We start from the raw sequence: 22,591 nt of genomic DNA on the forward strand, positions 1-22,591 counted from the left end.
AATAAATAAAATCTTAAAATATACATACTTGCTATAAAGGAAGTGTCATTACTTTTTCATTTGTCTCCATCTTACTTGTTGCTATTTCATTTTTTCAGCTCTGGTCTTTGGACCATATTATAGTTCTATCTATTGCTTTTTTCTTTGTTCAGGTCTTTTATATTATTGGTCTATTTTTAAAGAATGAACTAGTCAATTTAGTTTGTATCTGAACTGGCTACATAATTTGCAGCTCTCAATGAAACTAAATGGAGCCCCTTGCTTAGAAAAATTAAGGATAATTTCAAGACATTAACAGTAGAGCATTAAAACAAGCATGGAGCTATTCTAAATATGGAATACATTGTGAATATATAAGTTGCACAGTGTGATGTTGACTCTATTTCTCATACGAATTCTTAAATATTGTTGGAAATATTCTTTTGATTAAAATCAAAATTAAGTGAAAGACTGAGAGTGGAAAATTATATATATAATTTTCTCTGTGGGAGGGGGAGAAAGGGGGAAATGTACAGGGAATAAGAAGTATAAATGGTAGGTAGAAAATAGACAGGGGGAGGTTAAGATAGTACAGGAAATGTAGAAGCCCAAGAACTTACACATATGATCCATGGACATGAACTAAGGGGGGAGAATTTAGGTGGGAGGGGGTGTGCAGGCCAGAGGGGAATAAAGGAAGGAAATGGGACAACTGTAATAGCATAATCAATAAAATATGTTAAAAATAAATAAAGAAAAATAAAAAAAGAAAAATAATTTTTCTCTGTTCTCTTTAATTTGATTAGAACTGGGGGAAGAATATTTTTAGTTAAATAATAATAATAATACTTCACAGACCATTAAGCTGTATGTTATATTTAGCTAGATCTTAGAAAAATTATTTGGGTCATTCATAGCTTATAATTGAGAAATAGGTCAAAGGAAAGGAAATCAATTTGAAATTGTGTTTTAGGTCTCTGCCTCATTACTTGTTCAATCATGAAAGAGTCAGAAGATGCTGTTTCCTAAACCTCTACTAATTTGTCCAAAACACAAAAATATTAAAAGAGACTTCTGGACAGGTAGCACAATTCATTGAAACCTCTCTGCAATATTAATGCTGCATATGCTCCATACAAATGATTTGCATACAAATTGTGCATGGAAATAAATTAGGTTTTGTTTTGATTTCGTAATGGGAATGTGTTGAAAGAGGGCTCATACCAGCAATTTTACAAATAAAGATGTGTTTAGGGAAGAAAAAGTAACCAGAGACATTGAACACTCCATTACTGGTATAGTTTAATTAAATATTGTCCTAAATCTAGTGTTTAAAAACATATATTTTTATTTTTTTAACATTTTAAAAATATTTTAATATAATATAAGTAAATGTTTATTGTATATTATTGCTGCCTATTTAAGTCAACCAATTAATGCCTTCATTTCTATATCACGATGTTAGTAAACTGGACTGAGACTTGGTTTGGCAGATACTGTAACTGTGGTGCTCTGTGTATTTTTGACAAATATGATTCAGTTTTAGTTTTGTTTTTTTTTTAAATTAGATCCAAAAGAAAATAAGATTGCTCGCCCCATTACTGCTTTCCTAGAGGCAATTTTACAGCTATGATTATAAATAAGCTTCTATTATCCAGTCTTATTTCCCAGAAGATAAGGAAAAACCATCTCCCTTGTGTGTTCCATAGTTTCTGGCAACATGTAAACCTTAAGAGGTCACGTTCCCTTTTAAAGCTTATCTTGACTTTCTAGTGGTTTTCTTTTGTTTTAACACATATTTTTCATCAGGGAAATTTAGAGTGTAGAAGGTGTAAACAGTGACCAGGGAAAAGCAAATTGTTAGTAAATATTTGTTGAGCATATATACAAAAGAACATAGGCTAGCAGTGGTAGAACTTAAAGGAAATATAGAGCTTCAAATCTCATTTGGAGATTGCAATCTGTTATCAAAAATAGAAATATAACAATATACGTTATTTTCTTCATCCAATATTCTACAAATGAGGAACTAATGGGTTCCAACGTCTATGTTTGACATTGTTAGTTTAATGGTGAGTAATACTGCATACAGTTCCTAGCCTCATGAAACTTACCATCTGGTGGAAAAGATAAGCAATCAAATAATCACACAAACAAACCTAGAATTGCTGCCATGATAAGAGCCATGCAGATCAACATCATGCTGTGTCTAAAAGAGGGTAATTCGGTCTCCCTTCTTCTGCCCTTTCCCCCAAGGCAACCTGGGTGAGCCTTTTAAAATGTGTATCAGATCATGTCCTGTCTCTGCTCCAAAGGCTTCCCTTATCATTCAGAGGGAAACAGTACTCATTTCCTCTCTAACTGTAATTCTCACTGTTTTCTTATTCACTCCTTAACTGTAAGTTCCCCAAATATACCAGGCACCCTCCTGCCTCAGGGCCTTTGTACTGTTCTTCTATATAAACTCTTCTTTCTTAGTAACTGAATTTTTAGTTCCTTACTTCTTAAGGTCTTGATTCAAAGGTAATTTTCTCAATAAGGTCTTTCCTGATCATCTTACTTAAATTAAAACATCAAATCTCTGGAACTCTCTAATCTCTTCCTCCCTTTATATTTTTCTAGTACTGATCACTATATAACAGTCTATCACTTATTTACTTTGCTTTACTGTCTACCTCCTGTGCTAAATTATAAGCTCAATAAAGACATAGACTTTGTTGTTGCTGTTTTCTCTCTTATCCTTGCTTCCTAGCACAGAGCCTGCCGGCATGCAGTAGACACTCTATTAATATTTATTGAATAAGTACATCTGTCCATATTCATGAATGTTGGGAGAGAATCTCTGAGAAAGTGATGATTTGACTTACAATTCAAGGACCTAAGTAGATATTTAATCAGCTAAGGAGAAGAAGAAATAATGATAGTAGCAATGGTATTAGTAAGAATTACATTTAGTGTTATATACTGTCTTTTACATATATTAACTCGTAATCCTTAAAACAACCCTGCAAAGTAGGTAAAATTATTATCTCCACTAAAGAGAAGAGAAGTTGAGACACAGAGAGAGCTTTCCAGGAAGAGGAAATAATACATGTAAAAGCCGTCTGAATGTAGGAAATATGGTGAGAAGACTAAAAGAGAGTCACGGCTGGAGCAGAGAGAGCCAGGGGATGTGGTAGGAGAGGAGCCTGGAGAAGACAGTTTAAAAGCAGGTGATCAATGGACTTATTTGTAGGATGACATCATAGTCCCGATTCCTCAAGGAAGTTTTGATTTATGCTTGCTGGCCTTTTGGTCTCCAAATTTCCCTAGATTGGATTAAAAACTGAGTGAAGGAATTCTCTCTCTCTAATAAGAGCAATGAGAAGCCACTAAAAAGTGGTAATGTGATCAGATTTCCACTCTGAAAAAGCAACTCTGGCTGCAAAAATAAACTGAATTAGAAGAGTTTATGTAGGGATGTGTATTAGGAGACAATAATCTGTAATGCTCGCCTGGGTGTGAGTAGTATTAGTAAACATGGAGAGATAAGACCAGACCTGAAAGATATTTAGAGGGTAAAATCAAACTAATTTGGTGATTAATTACCTATAAGGGTGACATAGAAGAAGATGATGTCAACAAAAACCACAGTTTTTCTGGTGTCAGCAACTAGATAAAGGGTTTCCAGTTCATTGTGATAGGGAGCAATGGAAGAAAACCATATGTGTATGTAGGTATAGAATGGGAGGTATTGGGTTTGCATATCAATAAATGTGAAAATTTAAAATGTTAGTTCCATGATAAGTTATCAAATAAGATGTCTAATCAGTGAATAGTATTCCATTATTAAAATGTTCTACAGTGTTTATCCACCTGTTGGACTTTTGAGTTGTTTCCAGTTTTCAGTGATTGCATATTTCCTCAAACACACAAAATATAGGCTCACCTTTAGGTGTCCAACCTTTTGGTGTCTCAGCCACAGTAGAAGAAGAGTTGCCTTGGGCCACACATTAAATACATTGTGACATGTAATCACAAAATAATCTGAAAGCGTTTTAAGTAAATTTACAATTTTGTGTTGCGCTGCAGACCGCAGGATGGACACCCCTGCAAGTCTAGGGCAGCCCTCTGCAGATCTTTGTGGTTCTCTCTTTGCTTAGCTCTCTTGTCTCTGGTACTCTGTCTTACCCATTCTAGCCACCTTCGTTTCTCCAGATTTATCCCTGTTACTCCATATTGGGTCTTAGAGGAAGCCTCTAAGGAGCTTTTTTAATATATATATTTGTAGTATCTAGTGATTTGATTCAGTAATTCTAGGGAGGGTATCTGTAGGAAATTCTTTTATTTTTTTAGATTTTATTTATTTATTTTTAGAGAGAAAGGAAAGGAGGGAGAAAGAAAGGGAGAGAAAGGTCAACGTATGAGAGATACATCCATTGGCTGCCTCTCGCACACCCCCTACTGGGGACCTGGCCCGACACCCAGGCATTTGCCTTGACTGGGAATTCAGCTGGCGACCTTTTAGTTTGCAGACAGGCACTCAATCCACTGAGCCACACCATCCAGAGCAAACAATTCTTTTTGCAAGTGTCATTGTGACTCTAAAGTTATCAGGATATTGAATCACTTATCTTGATAATTAGTTCAATGATCCTAGAGGTTTAAAAAGATTTCATGAGGCAAGTAAACTTTGAACCAGCTTTTAAAAAGTGGTAGAATTTGGTAAGCATGTGTTCTGTGCTAGGTATTATGCAAGAATGGTCAAATATGTTTGAGGGATGAGAGAAATGATTGATCTTTCCTTTCTGCCTACTTCAGATCCCAGGCTCATTCCCCTCTGTAGTTTTCTGTATCTTCCTCAAACAGAATGTATAACTCATACCTCCTATATTCTGTTGGCTTATACATTATCTCCATTAAATCCATATTTTCCCTATATCTCAGTTATTTTGTTTTGTTTCTTCCATTTATTTGTTCATTGCTTTTGAGCAATTAATGCTTTTAACACCTAGACCTAACACGGTGCTTAGAATACCTAGAATATTTGTTGATGTGCTCTTGTGTTAATATTCACAAGTGGGAAGTGGTTAACTCTTTTAATGTAGAAGTCAGTTCTCACGTGGATGTTTTTACTAATGAATTAAGAGGTACAATAGTGTATTAGCTAACTATTGCTGCATAAAGTATTACCCCAAAACCCTGTGGCTTAAAACAACAAACACTTATGTTCTTATAGTATCTGTAAGTCAGAAATCTCAGGTATCCTTTGCGGGATACCCTGGCATCTCTTGCAAGATGTGGAGTGGGGTTGCAGTCATCTGAAGGAGCAAAAGGGGAAGAACCCACCGAGTGCATTCAAACAGAGTTGGAATAAAACCTACATGAAATGTTTGAAAAACTGGAATCTTAAAGAAATGGTTTGGGGCTATAATAGTCTAGTAGAGCATAGTGATTAGACATGGAGGATCTGGAATCTGCCTGCCAGGTTTTTTTGTATCCAGATTATGCCATTTGCTAGTCCTGTGATTGGATTTTGAAGTCTGGGCTTGAGTCCCATGCACAGTGGTTTCTTGGCTCTTTACTTTTTCTGAGGCCAAAATTACTTGGGCAGAATAGATGCTATGCTTCTTGTAATTTTATTGCAGGCCTCTGTGTTTAGCCACTCTGTGTGTATCTGTGTTTAACAGGACTAGTGGGCCACCATTATGCCTACTGTTTTCTGTCCTGATAATAGATTGCTGACTAGATGACTGTGTTCTTTATTTTAATAAACTCCTTCTCTAGAAAGAAAGGTATCTGTGATTGATTTCTGTGCCTGCCAGTGAGTAGTTTCCTAATCGGTTAACACATTTTCATAACTGTGGATTTACCAATGTCATTGTGTCACTTATTCTAAGTTCTGGCAGACCAATGTTTTCAATTATATTGTTAAATAAAGAGCCTAGAGGATACAATTGATTACCCATATCTGCTGTTTGAATATAAATTAAGATAGTATTTTGCAGTTCATCAAACATTGAGGTGAGTTAATTGGCTTAATTAATGAGGAAGCTCAAAAAAGGGATCCTTATATATTGCACACATGCTCTTGGAACAGGACTAACCCTTGAGCCTGAGGCTTATCTGTTGATGTCTCTTTTGTTTTTAAATAGCAGCTACTAGAAATTCATTGATCATTGACATAATTTTTAGGAGGATTCTTATTACTTAGCCTTGTCTAAGAGACACAATCTGTATGAGCTTCTCCTTACATTCTGTAAGTTGACTCTGACTCACCTTCAAGGTATAATTTAGCAGTTGATTTTTCAAGTGGAAGCAAAGCACTAATTTTCAAAATACTTGAAAACAAGTACTTCTTTTGAGACAATGGAAGTAGTTAAGAGGTAACTGGAGTTGGAGAACAAAGGTCATGAGAAAGCTGGTTGCCGGATAGTATCTGTTCTGTTCCTTGATTATGATATCCAGGGAGCATGCAGTATGGGGAGGAACATCAGTGAGAGGAAGTCTAATTTGTACCCTAATTTTCAAATCTCTACAGTTACAATATAGTGAAAAAATGTTGGGTCTTTGGCAAACTGAATAAATAAATCTCACAAGGAAAAAAATGTGGCTTTTGAAATACCTAGAACATGATGTTTTCGTAACATGGGGAACATTGAAAGCCTGTTTTCTCAGCCAGGGATTAAAAAATAAGACCCTCACATATAAGGAAATGCTATAAACAATTATATATATATATATACATGAAAAGAGCACAGCAAGGTGATGATTAGCTGGAAGGCTCAGAAAATTTTACATCTCTTCTCTTAAAAATACGTCTTCTGTGGGCTTCCTTAACAAACATTTCTTGTTCTTACTTTTCTTCTTAGATGACTCTTCTCTTTCCTTTGCTGGCTCCTTTACTTCCCACTTTTTAGCCAAAAATATCCCACAAATATCTCCTCTTACAGTATGGCAGTTGTTCTATCTCCTGTCTTCAATTATTACTTCCATAGAATGACGCCACATGTATCTCCAGCCCTGACCTCACTGCTTCTCATCACTGTTCTTCATCCATTGATTTCCACTTATGTTCTCATCATTTCCTGAGAAGTGATAAATTTATTGAATTGATGAAATTCTTGTATTATATGTGTATAAGTTAATATATGTTTAAGTTTTATTTTTACAACTGTAGAATATGGAGCTTCCCTTTAATTTATTTGATAATATCTTGTGGAATCATTTTCTGAGTAATTTTCAAACCAAATTTAATTTTAACCTGAGATAATAAGATAGAGATCACATAAGAGAACCTCATTTCTGTGACAGCCTGAAGAAACTATTTTCCAATAGGTTTTTGTACTCAAATATTTAATTAGAGCAATGTCAGGTTTTTTAAAAAGTCATTACAAAAATATTCAGCCAATATTGTAAGTGAAAAACTCTGTAACTACATGACAGACAGTTCTCACCTAACATTTGTAATGGGTATCGATAAGTGAGTATATGTATTTTAAAATAGAAAATTCTACAGAAAACAGAGCACAAAGTCAAGAGAAGTACTTATTAAATCTAAAAAGTACTACCATCTGAAATGCTTTCTAAGTAATATAAGCCTTCAATACAAATGGATAAGCAATTATTGGTATCTTTAATTGGCACAGGTTTTGATAGTTGTTTGAAAAATTGAGAAGAATTTTCACATCTTGATTGAGGGATTGGTCCCAATCAAAACAGCTTATGGTGTCAGATAAGAACACATTGAATGGCCAATGGGAATTGAAAATCCTTGAAAAGTAATATCAACCAAGAGCTATATCCTCTACAGGACTGTCTGAGATGATAAGACAAGGAATTGCTAGTTGGCTTCAAGTAACAACACAAGAAGAAAAATAGTATGGAATAGTATGGTTCTTTGGACTTCCATAGACCTGAGAATAAACTTCAGCATTTTTCCTTACAAGCTGAATAATTTGGAACTTTATTGTTCATATTTTCAAAATGGGGCTATCAATAACAATTCCAAAAGATGGTTGTGAGCATTAAATGAAATTGTTGTACTATTTTAGTTCATATAGATATTCTCATAGCACACATTCAATAAATATTTGTTCCTTTTACCTTCTAATATCTTGTTCACATTTATAAGAATCAAAGGGCAAGTAATAAAGAGGAAATCAATTCTGGGAACTGTATCAACCTAGGGTAGGAGTGGTTGGGAAATGGAATGGAAATACATGAGAGGACTATCAGTTGCCAAAGAAGATAGGCCCTGTGTTGGAGAAAATCAGGGAAAAACTGGAGAGGCATATGTGTGTATGCATACTATAGAAAAGCAGTAGTAGTAATAGTTATAGTTGGACTTAACCAAAGAATATATAGAACAAGAAATCTTAGAGTTACCACTTTTTGAATGCTTACTATTATGTACCAAGCCCTGTGCTAAATGCTTTTCATGCAGTAACTTAAATAGGAGTGAATTAAAACAGACAAAAGAGATCAAAAGGAAACACAGTTGTAAGTATGGAAAAAGCAACACTTAAACACTTAAGAGATGAACTTAGAAAGCAGCACCCCTATAGAGAGTAATAATAAGTTGATGGAGAGGTAGGAAGCAAACTCAAATAACATGATGTCAATCAATCTAAGAAAAAACAGTATATTAGGGAGCAAACAAATAGTAACAGATGCTAGAGAAATATTTTATTGTTCTTCCCCAAGGACATTTTTTTCATTGATAGTGGAAGAGAGAGAGAAAGAAACAGAGAAACACTGGTTGGCTGACTTCTCAGATGTGCCCCCAACTTGGGATGGAATCTACAACCTGGGTGTGTGCCCTGAATGGAAATCAAACCCAAGACCTTTCAGTTTATAGAATGATGCTCTAACCAACTGAGTCACACTGGCCAGGGAAAGAAACATTTAAGTAAGGAAAAGACTAAAAATGTCATTAGTATGGGCAGTTAGGAAGCTTTTGATGTCATTTTTCAGAGATATTTCCTTGAAGTGGTGAAGTCAGAAGCCAGATCATGGTGAGCTAAGAGTGAATAGATAATGAGGAAAAGGGACAGAAAGTGTAGACTACTGTTAAAAGAAAATAGTGTTCTGGCTGGGTGGCTCAGCTGATTGGAACATCATCCATTATGCAAAAATGTTGCAGGTTCATTTCCCAGTCAGGGTACATGCCTAAGTTGTTCATTCAATCCCTGGTCAGGGTGTGTTTAGGAAGCGACTAGTTGATGTTTCTTTCTCACATCAATGTTTCTGTCTCTCTCTCTTTTTCTCTCTCCCTTTCTCTCTCTTGAAAAGCAATAAACATATCCTCAAGTGAGGATTAAAAAATGGTAAAGTTCAGGAGAGACAGCAATTTTAACTAAGATTGATTGCAATTTTATTCCTTTGAGAATTTATTCTACTTTTTCTTCCATGGGACATTTAGTTTCTCTTGATATGGTCACTTTTTTCTTCTTCATCACTTACAGTGACTTTCATAAGATGAAGTGTAGAGTGGCAGATAAATGGGACCAAGCCTAACAAGCTAAAGTCAAACTGCAGTGGGGGAAATCAGCAAAAAAGAACGATGATGATCGTTGCTGTTACAGGCATTAATTTTAGACTCCCTAAAATTTTCAATGATAACTTCTGACTATTTCACTTACAAAGTTTAAATTCCAGTGCCTCACATTAAAAATCTTTTACCTGGAGTCAAATCTTCTTATTTTTCATTGAAACAACTGTAGAACAGGAAAAATATAGTTTAGAGGAGAGACCTCCAGTCAAGATGGTGGCGTAGGTAAACACAGCTCACCTCCACATCAACCACATCAAAATTACAACTAAACTATAGAACAACCATCAGTCAGAACTGTCAGAAATTGAGCTGAATGGAAGTCCTACAACTACAGAATTATAGAAGAATCCACAATGAGACTGGTAGGAGGGGCAGAGATACAGAACGTGTGGCAGATAAAAATCAGGAGTGAGGGGTCCCAGGCCCACATCAGGTCCCCCAGCCTAAGGTTCCAGTACCCAGAAGAGAAGACGTCATAAATTCTGGCTATATAAACCAGTGGAGATTGAGGCTGTGGAAGACAGAAACTGTTTGAATCCCAGGCAGTTCCTCTTAAAGGACCCATGCACAGACTTATCTGCACTCGCTCCATCTGAACTCGGGTGCAAGGGCAGCCAACTGAAAGGCATCAGAGTCATATGGGGAGAAACTGAATTGTCTGGCATGAGGGTGAGAGCTGGAGGGGGCAGCTTTCTTCCATACAGAAGTGCTGGCAGAGGTCATCGTTCCTTTTCTGAGATCTCCCTCAACAGAGCCTCAGAACTGGCATGCATATGCCATATCTGATACTTCATCAACCTATCACTGTTTGCCCCACCCTCGTGATTTCCTGGCCCTACCCAACTTTAAGGCCCACCCAAGCTGTTTCTAGTAGCTTTTCCTTACAAATGCCATGTCTTAGCCCATGGTTCAGATTTTCCTAAATTCTGTCAAATAAGCAGCTTCCAGTTTCAGCAAGCTCTATCCCTCTTGCTAAATTGCCCTAGGCCTGGCAGTAGCAGCAGCTGGCCTTGTTTCACAGCTTGGCCTCACCTGGGCACCTCCCATAACAGAAAAAGAAGTATTCGTGTGCAGATCACTTTGTAGCTTATGCTATGTGACCATGGAGAACACAGAGGGTGGCTGACCTTGGACCTGCAATCAAGGCTGAACTACAACAGAAGTGTGTAAACAGCCCACATGTTGGGCACACATTGAGTACCCAGATTGGGTAATAGGGGAGACTGTGCCACTAGAATCTATAGGACACCTGCTACATTAGGCCACTCTACCAAACCTGGGAGACATAACAGCTCTACCTGATACATAGAGACAAACACATGGAGACTGACAAAATGAGGAGATAAAGAAACATAGCCCAAATAAAAGAACAGAAAAGAACTAACAAAATGGAAACAAGCAATCTACTAGATGAAGAGTTTAAAACACTGGTTATAAGCATGCTCAATGAACTTAATGAGGACCTCAACAACATAAAAAAAGATCCAGTCAAAAACAAGGATATACTAATTGAAATAACGAACAATTTACAGGGAATCAACAGGAGAGTGGATGAAGCCAAGAACCAAATCAGTGATTTGGAATATAAAGAAGAAAAACACAAGTCAGAACAGCAAGAAGAACAAAAAAATGAGGGTAGTGTAAGGAGCCTCTGGGACAACTTCAAGTACGCCAACATTCGCCTAATGGGGGAACCAGATGGAGAAGAAAAAGAACAAGAAATTGATAACCTATTTGAAAAAATAATGACAGAAAACTTCCCTAACTTAGTGAAGGAAATACACATACAAGTCCAGGAAGCACAGAGAGTCCCAAACAAGATTAACACTAAGAGACCCATACCAAGACCCATCATCATTAAAATGTTCAAGGTTGAACACAAAGAATTATAAAAGCAGAAATAGAAAAGGAATCTGTTACCTACAAGGGAGTTCCTATAATACTCTCAGCTGATTTCTTAAAAGAAGCTTTGTAGACTAGAAGGAACGACAAGAAATATTCAATGTGATGAAAAGCAAGGACCTACAACCAATGAATTTACCCAGCAAAGCTACCATTTACAATTGAAGAACAAAGAGCTTCCCAGACAAGAAAAAGCTAAAAGAGTTCATCACCACCAAACCAGTATTATATGAAATGTTACAGTCTTCTTTAAGAAGAAGAGGAAGATCAAAAATATGAACAATAAAATGGCAATAAACACATATCTATCAACAATTAAATCTAAAAACAAAATAAATGAACAAGCAGAATAGAAACAGAATCATAGATACAAAGAACATTTTGATGGTTGCCAAATGGGCAGGGGTCAGGGAATGGGTGGAAAAGGTGAAGGGATTAAGAAGTACAAATTGGTAGTTACAGAATAGCCATGGCAATGTAAAGTACCGCATAGGGAATAGAGTAGTCAAAGAACAAATATACATGATGGATGGACAACAGTGTGGGGAATGCCTGAGGGAGTGGCAGGGGAGCTGGGTGGAGGGGTCAAAGGGGAAAAAATTTGGATAACTGTGATAGCATAAACGATAAAATTAATTTAAAGAAAGAAATACAAGAAAAAAAGAAAAAACATAATTTTAAATTTTATATAGTAGTGATTTACCCACAGTAATAATTAATGGAAAGATTAACTTGTAAGGATAAGTAGTATAAGCATTCAGAGAACAAAATTATCAATAGGGTAAAGTATTTGCAGAAGGTTCTCATGGAGAACACTGAACTCAGCTTGGCCTTGAGACTGGTTATGTGGCAGGCAGAGAAAGACAGAGGTTTTTTTTAGGAAGAAAGAGCAAAATGTCAGTAAGTGTTTAAATTGCAACCTGGAAATTGAAGGGACTTCCCTTGGATGTTTTGTTGAGTCAACTAGTAAATAAAAACATCTGTCAAGGGTAATTTATATAGTAATTGCCATACTATCAGAATAAAGACCTCTAATCCATTGTCTGTGCTCTTAAAACAACCACTTAATGGGAAGAACTTTATGGTGCTTATCTTTCCAACAGTAAATGGTACCAATTTTACTAACCTATATTGGAACTGTGGTTCTTACTGTGTTAATAATAATACTGCTATATATAAATCTAACTATTATACAATTCATTTCCTTACAGAGTTTAAGTATTATTAAGATAGCCTTTCTGTGATAAGAATTGTTTCTAGTTTACAACTTTGGTAGTAATTTTCTTGTTGTTTTGAGGAACAAAAATCAAAACTATGTATTTTCTTAAATATTTTTAAGGCAACAGAAATTTTATGTCCTACAAAATCTTATTGAGAAAATTTTGTAAAATTCCAATCACAGTTCCTGACACTTGGTGTTTGCCAAAGGTTAATTTGAAAATAATGATCAATAAATGTTTATTGAATTGTGTTATTTAAAATTTCTACTATATAATTAGTTCCTAACTGATAATAATTAAATTCCTCATGACTAATAGTAGATATACATTTCACTATTTTTTACTAGACATACTGCCTAGTTTAATTATTATTTGGGTGCCTACCATACACTTAGCATAATGGTGAATAAAATAGATTCAGTCTATGACTTCATGGGGCTTCCAACAGTAGCAAGACTGTGGGGTTTACTTACCAGTCTTTTCAGGTTCTAGAGTAGGAAAAGCGTGAGTGAAATTATTTGACATATAAACTTTCTGACCTAAATGTTAATACGTATACATTTGTCTTAGCTGTATGACTGGCATGTTTGTACACCACAATATATCAATCATATTCCCATAAGATCATTGGGAGATGCTCTCTCCATAATGACTCCAAAAGCCATAAAAATCAATAAATGCATTCTATTCTTATAAATAACATGTGAAATTATTCACATAATTCTAAAGTGATTCGCTAAATAAATATTCCCTTGAATTTTAAAACAAACTAAATAAAGCCCACAGTTCAATAATGACTGTATGATTTCATTAAAGCTTACATTTTGACAGTTACTCAGAAAGCCAATACTTCACCATTAATGAACATTCAGCCAAAAATTGAACTTCTGAATGACTGGATAAGTGCAAACTTAGGAGGAAAAAAATTGCTCTGGACTATTTATTGACGCCTAAGGGCTGTTATCTCTTAGAATGAAAGTTCTGGAACCATTCCTAAGAAATTGGCTCTGTATGTTAACATTTGACAATCCCTTTTACAATAAAAATTCATGCCGTCTATTTTATGCTATATTTAAAATAAGAGAAATTGTAAAAAGCTTCATTTACCTTGATCGTTAGTGACCTTTTTTTAAAGGTTTCTAAGATTGAACTCCCAGACATGTGAAGTCTAAGATACAAGCGCTTGAAATAAATGGCTCTGGCATTCATTTTCAAGTTGAATCTATGGCGCTTCTAACTGATAGAAAGCTTCCTCTTAGCTGAGATTGAGTCAATTAGTTCATCTGCTTAAAGGTTAGTGTTAATGAGATCAAGGTCACAAGAGGGACTTGATGAAAAGAAACTTTGAAGTCACACAGACCTAGATTTGAATTACAGTTCCGGCCCTTACTGGCTATCTGACCTCGTAAGTTACCTAACCCTCACAAGACTCAGTTTCTTCATCTTTAAAATGAGACAGCAGCACCTGTCTCGCTGTGTTTGGGGGTAGAACAGTTAGAGGACACTCCAGTTACTAATTATGCACTTAGTTCCGGACCTGATACATAATAAGCCCTCAGTAAATGTTAATTGTGGTCTTAATTTTTTTATTATTGGGTTGGCCAAAAAGTCTGTATGGTGTTTTCCATAAAACAAAAGACACATTTTCCATTTTCACCAATAACCTTACTGATTTGGATATTTTGAGTATGTCAGCTATCTCCCACGTGGTATAATGTTGATTGTTCTCAGTCAATGTCTCAATTTGATCCCTATCAACTTCAGCTGGTCTACCCAACTGTGGGGCATCATCCAGCAAGAAATCTCCAGCACAAAACTTTGCAAACCACTTTTTTTTTTTTAAATATATTTATTGATTATGCTATTACAGTTGTCCCATTTCCCCCCCCCACTCCACTCCATCCTGCCCACCCCCCTCCCTCCCACATTCCCCCCCCATAGTTCATGTCCATGGGTCATACTTATAAGTTCTTTGGCTTCTACATTTCCTACACTATTTTTACCCTCCCCCTGTCTATTTTCCACCTATCATCTATGCTACTTATTCTCTGTACCTTTACCCCCCTCTCCCCCTCCCACTCCCTTATTGACAACCCTCATGTTCTAGTTGTTTGCCTAGTTTGCTCTCGTTTTTGTTTTATGTGTGGTCGTTAATAACTGTGAGTTTGCTGTCATTTTTACTGTTCCTATTTTTGATCTTTTTCTTAGGTAACTCCCTTTAACATTTCATATAATAAGGGCTTGGTGATGATGAGCCTCTTCAACTTGACCTTATCTGAGAAGCACTTTATCCTCCCTTCCATTCTAAATGATAGCTTTGCTGGATACAGTAATCTTGGACGTAGGTCCTTGCGTTTAATCTTGGGTAATGTAATTATGATGTGTCTTGTTGTGTTCCTCCTTGGGTCCAGCTTCTTTGGGACTCTCTGAGCTTCCTGGACTTCCCGGAAGTCTATTTCCTTTGCCAGATCGGGGAAGTTCTCCATTATTTGTTCAAATAAGTTTTCAATTTTTTGTTCTTCCTCTTCTCCTTCTGGCACCCCTATAATTCGGATGTTGGAACGTTTCAAGGTGTCCTGGAGGTTCCTAAGCCTCTCCTCATTTTTCCAAGTTCTTGTTTCTTCATTCTTTTCTGGTTGAATGTTTGTTTCTTCCTTCTGGTCCATACCATTGATTTGAGTCCCAGTTTCCTTCTCATCACTATTGGTTCCCTGAACATTTTCCTTTGTTTCTCTTAGCATAGGCTTCATTTTTTCATCTGTTTTTCGAATAGATTCAACCAAGTCTGTGAGCATATTGATAACCAGTGCTTTGAACTGTGCATCCGATAGGTTGGCTATCTCTTCGTCGCTTAGTTGTATTTTTTCTGGAGCTTTGAAGTGTTCTGTCATTTGGGCCATTTTTTTTGTTTATCTTGGCGCGTCTGTTACTTTAAGGGGAGGAGCCTTAGGTGTTCACCGGGGCTGGGTAATGCTGGTCGCTGCGCAGTGATGCTGTACGTGGGGGCGGGGCCGAGAGGGAGCAATGGCGCCCGCTTCACTCTCCTCTGGATTTCAGTCTTTCACTCCGCTACCCACAATCAAACTGGGCCCCTCTGGTGCTGGTTCCCGAGTAAGTGGGCCTGTGCACACTCTAGGCCCCTGTGGGTCTCTCCAACAACCTCTCCTGTGAGGCTGGGAGTCTCTCCTGCCACCCCAACCCCCAGGGGCGCTTTCAATCAGAGGTTTGAGGCTTTATTTCCCCGAGCTGGAGCCCTGGGTTGCGCAGCGGTCTGCTTCGCTCCCCGCGGTTCTCCGGTTTATCTGTGGGCGAATGTGGTGCCGCAATGTGCTATCCGCCACTCTGCCTGCCCCACTCTCCGCCACTCTGAGTCCGGCCCTCTGGGTTTATCTGTGCAAATGTGGGACCGCAGGGTCTGCTAGTGCTCGGACTGCCTGCGCCATTTGTCCCACACTCCGCCAGTCTCAGTCCCGCCACAGCCACGCGAGTCCTCTCCACCCCAGTGTCGTCTCCGCCCCTCCTACCAGTCTGGATGAATGATTATTTTCTGTTTCCTTGGTGTTGGTCCCCCTTGCTGTTTGATTCTCTGTCGGTTCTGGTTGTGCGAGGAGGCGCAGTGTGTCTACCTACGCCGCCATCTTGGTTCTCCCTGCAAACCACTTTTGACACATTCAGTCAGTCCCAGAACCTTCTCCATACAGTGCACAAATCTTTTTTTTGCATTTCAGTTGCATTTTTACCTTTCATAAAATGATAAATCATAATATGCCAAAAATGTTGCCTATTTTCATCCATCTTCAATATTAAAATGGCTATGAAAATTCACCAATTTTGGTGTTTTTATTTTATTATTGTATTTTATTTTTTAAGTTTTATTTTCATGACACTGAAAATAATTTTAGATATTCCAACAAGTATTCTTTTGGACAATTATAATCAGTTCTAATACCATCCCAGGGATTGAATAATCTATGAAGATAATCATGTAATATAACAGTTTTAGCTAATATACGCTCAATAAATAGTATTTAATGCACGAATAAATGCATGATTGATGAATGAGCTCCTTACAACTATGGAACACCCAGAAACAAAGCTTTAGTCGCTTGAAGATTTTAGTCACTTCTTCAAGGGACTGAAGATTCACTTCCTTCTTGATAGTGACTTGCTGCATGACTTTGAGAAATTTTCTACTAATTCCTCTTATTCTTAATTTCTTCCTCTTACAAACATAGGGGTTTGATAGGCGATGTCCATGGTCCCTTTCTGGTTCTGAGGGGCTGTGATTCAAACAGTCGTGGAAATGACATAGGAGGCAATTTATTCGTAGGAACAGAAGAGGTGCTAGAGCACAAGTCATTTAAGCTCTTACACCCCATCTTCCTGATTTGTCTCCTCAGTCTAATAGACTTTTGAAAATTTTTCAGATATATATTATTTGACCAACTAAAAGATAAACAATGCATAAGGAAAATACACAATGAAAATGAACATATCTTAAGAAAAGTATTCTAATCACTTTTCCATAGAAGAGAGATTTAGAGATGGATCTTTGGGAATAGGAGAAACCTGAAGCATCAGCAGGTTTATTGGTAATCTATGGCTTTCTAAGAAGACAGGTGACCAGTAGCTCCTGGTAGTGTTTTTCCTTCCTTCCTTCCTTCCTTCCTTCCTTCCTTTCTTTCTTCCTTCCTTCCTTCCTTCCACAAATGCTTATTGAATGATTAATATTTGCATGGCTACATGCTAGGGTAGGATTATGAAGATGAATTTGATATACACTTTATCCTCAGAGCACTTTCCCTTTACTAGGAGTGATAAGGCATGTGTATAAACTCTTTAAATTTTCTAAATGGCATGAAAGAAAGTTATGTGAGAATTGCGAGGAAGGAAGACAAGTTAATTCACATTGAAGGAGGGGAAATCAAAGACGTTTTAGAGGAGATGGCATTTAGATTGAGTTTAAATGTCTAAACACCTGTATATTGGACAAAAGAGAATTCCTGGCTGAGGATGTAATGTGAACAGAGACTCACAGGAGCAGGAAATGAAATGCAGTTTGGCCATTCAATTGGATTTATGAAAGTGAGTAATGGGAGATAACATTTAAAAGGATACCATCACATCGAGAGGACCAGGAATACGGGGTTTGGTCTTTATTTTATAGGCAAAAACAAGCCATTGGAGGGCTTGGAGAAGGGAGGTAGAAAACAAATATGTTTCAAGATGATGATTCCTGGAGAAGAATTATGTGTGGTTATTTAAAATGAACATTCATAGGACGATTGCTCAAATAAAGCTCCTGAGCTCTCTTTCTTTCCCAGGCTGCTGACGTGCTGCTGCAGCATGGAGCCAATGTCAATGTTCAAGATGCAGTTTTTTTCACCCCATTGCACATTGCAGCGTACTATGGGCATGAACAGGTAAGTCTGACAGTAGTATTTCCAAAGGCTAGGGGACCACCTAGGTGCCTCAGGCTTTGGTTGAACTGTCCTAGCTTCAAAGAAAAGATATTTAAGATATCCTTTGCATTATTTTTGCCATATTTTTATCAGCTCCACCCTCGAGGAGTTTGGAGATCCATAGAAACATTGCAATTGTGGAGTTATTCATTTTTACTGATAATTTGAGTAAACAAGGGCGGCAGTGAGCACACTGGTAGATGTGTGTCCACAGAAATAAGTCATCCTGAGTTTGAAAAATTTATGGCCATGTGCTCTTCATCTATAGAATGAGAAAAATATTAACAGAACCTAACCTCAAAGAGTTGCTCTTATGACAACCTAGTAGTGTTTGGTAAAAGCTTAATAAATGTCACTGTGTTGATCTAATGACAGTAACAGTAAAACAAATCACAAAGTCCTTTCCAACAGTTCTCTGAAAAAAGGTATTATTTAGAAACTGGGTTTCCTTTTCTCCATTGTCATGGGATGTGTTACGCTCAAAACTGTCTCCCAAAAAATGTTCCAATTTCCAGGACCCATGAATGTACCTGAAAATGGACTTTGCAGATGTAATCAAGATAAAGGCCTTGAGACGGGGTCTCAAGTTATCCTGGATTAACTGTATGGTCCGGATGTAATCATAAGGGTCCTTATAATAGGAAGCAGGAAATCAGACTAGTAGGAGAGCTGGCAATGGAAGCAAGAGGTTGAAGTAATGCAAGAAGGGGCCACAAGCTGAGGAATCCAGGAAGCCTTACAAGCTGAAGATGCAAGGAAATGAAAGCCTGCTAATCCCTTGATTTTAGACTCCTGACCTCTAGAGCTATAAGAGAATAAATCTGTGTTGTTTTAATCCAATAAGCATGTGGTCGTTTGCTACCACGGTGATGGGAAACAGATATGTGCAATGACCTAAAGCAACTACAGAACGATCACTAAATGTGCTTTAAATATGTAATTTGCTTTAATATATGATTATACAACAGGCACATATTTATAAAAGTTGATATTATGTCATAAAGTAATATATATAGAATGCTTTAAAGTTTAGAATGTACCTTCATTTAATAAATAATTTCATTTGGCCTTCCCAACAACGTTATGAACTTCAGATGTGAGTTAGCTCAATTATAGGACATTCACTGAGTTAAGACCTTTATGTGAATTTTTAAAAATTTTGCCACAACCCCAAAATTAGCTGTCATTTGCCCCTTCTTATTAATGCTATACAGGGAGCTCACTCAGGTCAGGTAACATGCCAGAGTCATGCAGCTAATAATAGAAAGTCTGGAATATGTATTCAAGCTTCTCTGATCCCAAAGCCTATGCCACTCTTGTACTAAAAAGCCTCTTATCCCTATTATATTAGTGAACCAAATCATGAAGTACAGGCAGTTTGCCAAGTGGTCGAGCTAGAATTTAAGGACAAGTGCTCTAACTCCAAAGTTCATTGATCTTCATAATGAGAGACAAAATTTTTACACACTGCTTTCAAACACTGCCCTTTAGCTATCCACAAGGAACTAAATAGAATCAAATGAAATAGAAATACAAACGTAATTGGAAAATCAAACCCTAAGCATTCCATTGACATCCTATGTTCCCTCTTCCTTATTGTATATCTGTAGATCACTGGTCTTACTCCATTCTGGAATAGGATGATACCTTTGTACCATTGTACTGCCTGAGGATCCCAAGTTGAAAACCAAACTTACTTATGTGTCCGTGCTGTTCTAGTCATGCCGCCTTTGTTTCTTTTCTTAGCCGGCATAGGCTTGGACACTGTCAGACCTGTGAAGTGTGACCGATTGCTAGGGGAGATTGCTCATTTCATTGATGTGCCGCTCAGAGTGCCCGCAGTGCACTGCAGGGCTGGCCACTAAAAACGCTGTCTCAGGTACAGGGGCCCAAAGCCCAGGTGATGAAAAATTCCTTGCTTTTCTGACTTCACACACAGACAGGATATACACCATGCATATTATCTGTAGAGTCATTCTCCTTGGATGTTAACCTCATCACCCAGCAGAAACATAAAGAGCTTCTATGCATGTTTGGTGGAGAGCTAAATTTGTTTACTTCCCCTGAATATACAGTCACAGTCTTATAAAATTATGCTAAAATGAGGATGGCCCTTTTACGATAAGGGGCTCGCTTTTTGTATGCAAAGGCAGCACATAAGTAATTTATGGATGCTATTGTCATTTGCTAAAAAATGCTGACGGGAGAATGGTACATTCAATATATAAATGTGCCTGATGTGCCATGTTCCTTGCCATTTGTTTATTTACTTATTTTTAAGTAGAAGAGTAGATGTTTTGCACCAAGAGCAATATTTCCTAGGCATATAATAATACTGCTTAATAGACAATCGATTTTGAAGATAGTTTAAATCTGTCCATTATAAAGTCACATAATCAGAATATATGGAGTCTGTTTAAGTGGAAATATGTGCTTAGGAGTGCAAGGTTCTTGAGACTAAACTTCTACTGCTCTTATTACTCCTGAATTAAATATTGGTCTACCACTAGCCAACAAAGGGATAAAATACACATTTCATACTGGTGCTATCACTTCTGCCAACATTTATTAATAGGCACTTTTCTACGTGCTTTAGATGTAATAACTCCTTTAATCCTCACAACTCTATGATGTTGAACTATTATTGTTCCTATCTTAGCAATGAAGAAACTGAAGTTTCAAAAGATCAAGTAATTTATTTAAGATGGCATAGCTAATAAACGCAAGTCTGATTTTAGAACCTTGTTGCTTACCCACTACACTCAATAGAAAGTTTCCCCACATCGCACCCAGCTAAATGTCTTGCCTAGAATTTCTATGAAATATGTACCATGTTCCTGAGAAGTTTCTACCCAACACATATTTATTTCATGCCCCATAGGATATCAAAATAGTTTTAGAGCTTGAATTCACTTCTATGCTTACACCTCAGTCGTCAGGACCAGTGAGGGGTTCTCCCATACATGTTATTTAAGTGACACAGATGCGCCCTAACTTACCTCTTGGGAGCACCGCAATGACTTCTGAAATTCTCAGGGGAGGCAATTTCAGGTTTAGAGAGATTATTTGGAAGGTTTTTAAGTGAACATATAAATGATTTGAAGGAATCCCTATTATCTGAAACGACCCCTGACCGACTCTTAAGTTGTTTACTCCTTTATCTCCCTCTGTCCCTTGGGATATGATCTCAGCTCACTGGGGAAGATGCTGAGTGCTAATGCAGCTGTCTCCCCTTTCCAAAAAAAATCCAGAAAATGACCCAGAAGGTCATTAGCAAGATGACCATGAATGGCATGAATGGTAGTGCTTTGAAAATCAAGAATCAAGTAAACACTGTTGGCTCTAGACAGGGGACATTGGAAAAGATTTTCAGTAAGTAATGGGTGATGTTAGAGAGGATTATTTATGTAAATGAAGACCCAACCTTGAAATTGCTATGGTTTTAAACTTCTTAGGTGATATAATAATAAATTCTTTATTTTTAGGCCAGCTGAATTAGGACTTTCAGTTATTTTCAGGCAAAAATAACTTAAGAGAAAGCCTTAACAATATGTCTTCTTCCCTATTGCTCAAAATGTTGCATTACGTTTTGACTTTTGATACTAATTTCAAATTAATGGATCCTCCAGGTAACTCGCCTCCTTTTGAAATTTGGCGCTGATGTAAATGTAAGTGGTGAAGTTGGAGATAGGCCCCTGCACCTAGCATCTGCAAAAGGGTTCTTTAACATTGCAAAACTCCTGATGGAAGAAGGCGGCAAAGCAGATGGTAAGATTCTGTATTTAGAAGACCTTTACTATCCTTTCTTATTTACAAGAAAATACTCTTGAAGATGATTAATTCTGTACTTATGTACTAATTTGATCTGCAAGCTGTGATTTATAATTTTTAATATATTAATTAAACCCATGTGTTAATTCTTCTTTACACATTTTCTTTCAATTCCTAACATATTAGGTATGGCAGTAAAAAGTAAGGGGTTATCTTAGATAAATTATTCCTATTTGTAGTTATTCACTATTTTTTTAATTGACATGAAATTTACATACAGAAAAATTCTCAAATCTCAAGTAAATATTAAGTGAATAGTTACTTATGCGTATGCCCATGTAAAAACCACCCAGGTCAAGTTGTAGAATATTTTTATCTGGGAGATTGAAGATATTTCAACTGGAAAGTTGTACCCTGGAAATATCCCTTGTGCCTCCTTCTCAGTAAATAGCTTTCCCCACCAAGCATAATTAATATTCTGGATTCCATTGCCGTAAGTTAGTTACTTTTCTGTTCCGGCAGTTAGCATGATTTTGTGACTGCCTTCTTTTGATCAACACGATGATCTTGACTTTTATCCATGTTGTTGCATGAATCATAGTTTGCAATTTTAAATATTTTCTTATTTTTCATTTACAGTTGCCATACATTCTATTAGTTTCAAGTGTATAATTGATTAGACATTTATATAAGTAGTTTGCTATTTTTTTATTACTGAAGAT

General features: G+C 37.0%; 1 protein-coding gene across 2 annotated transcripts in view; it reads left to right on the top strand.

Annotated features, from left to right (window-relative positions):
• Positions 1–22,591, top strand: part of TNNI3K (TNNI3 interacting kinase) — a 266,119-nt gene that overhangs the window by 51,362 nt on the left and 192,166 nt on the right. For both annotated transcript variants that reach the window (XM_045199469.2, XM_024565474.4), the window contains exons 6-7: positions 17,961–18,059; positions 21,728–21,866. In XM_045199469.2, coding sequence (XP_045055404.1) covers positions 17,961–18,059; positions 21,728–21,866 — 238 coding nt within the window. The remainder of the gene's footprint in view (positions 1–17,960; positions 18,060–21,727; positions 21,867–22,591) is intronic.

Source organism: Desmodus rotundus, chromosome 3 (genome assembly GCF_022682495.2).
Source record: "Desmodus rotundus isolate HL8 chromosome 3, HLdesRot8A.1, whole genome shotgun sequence".
NCBI lineage: Eukaryota > Metazoa > Chordata > Mammalia > Chiroptera > Phyllostomidae > Desmodus > Desmodus rotundus.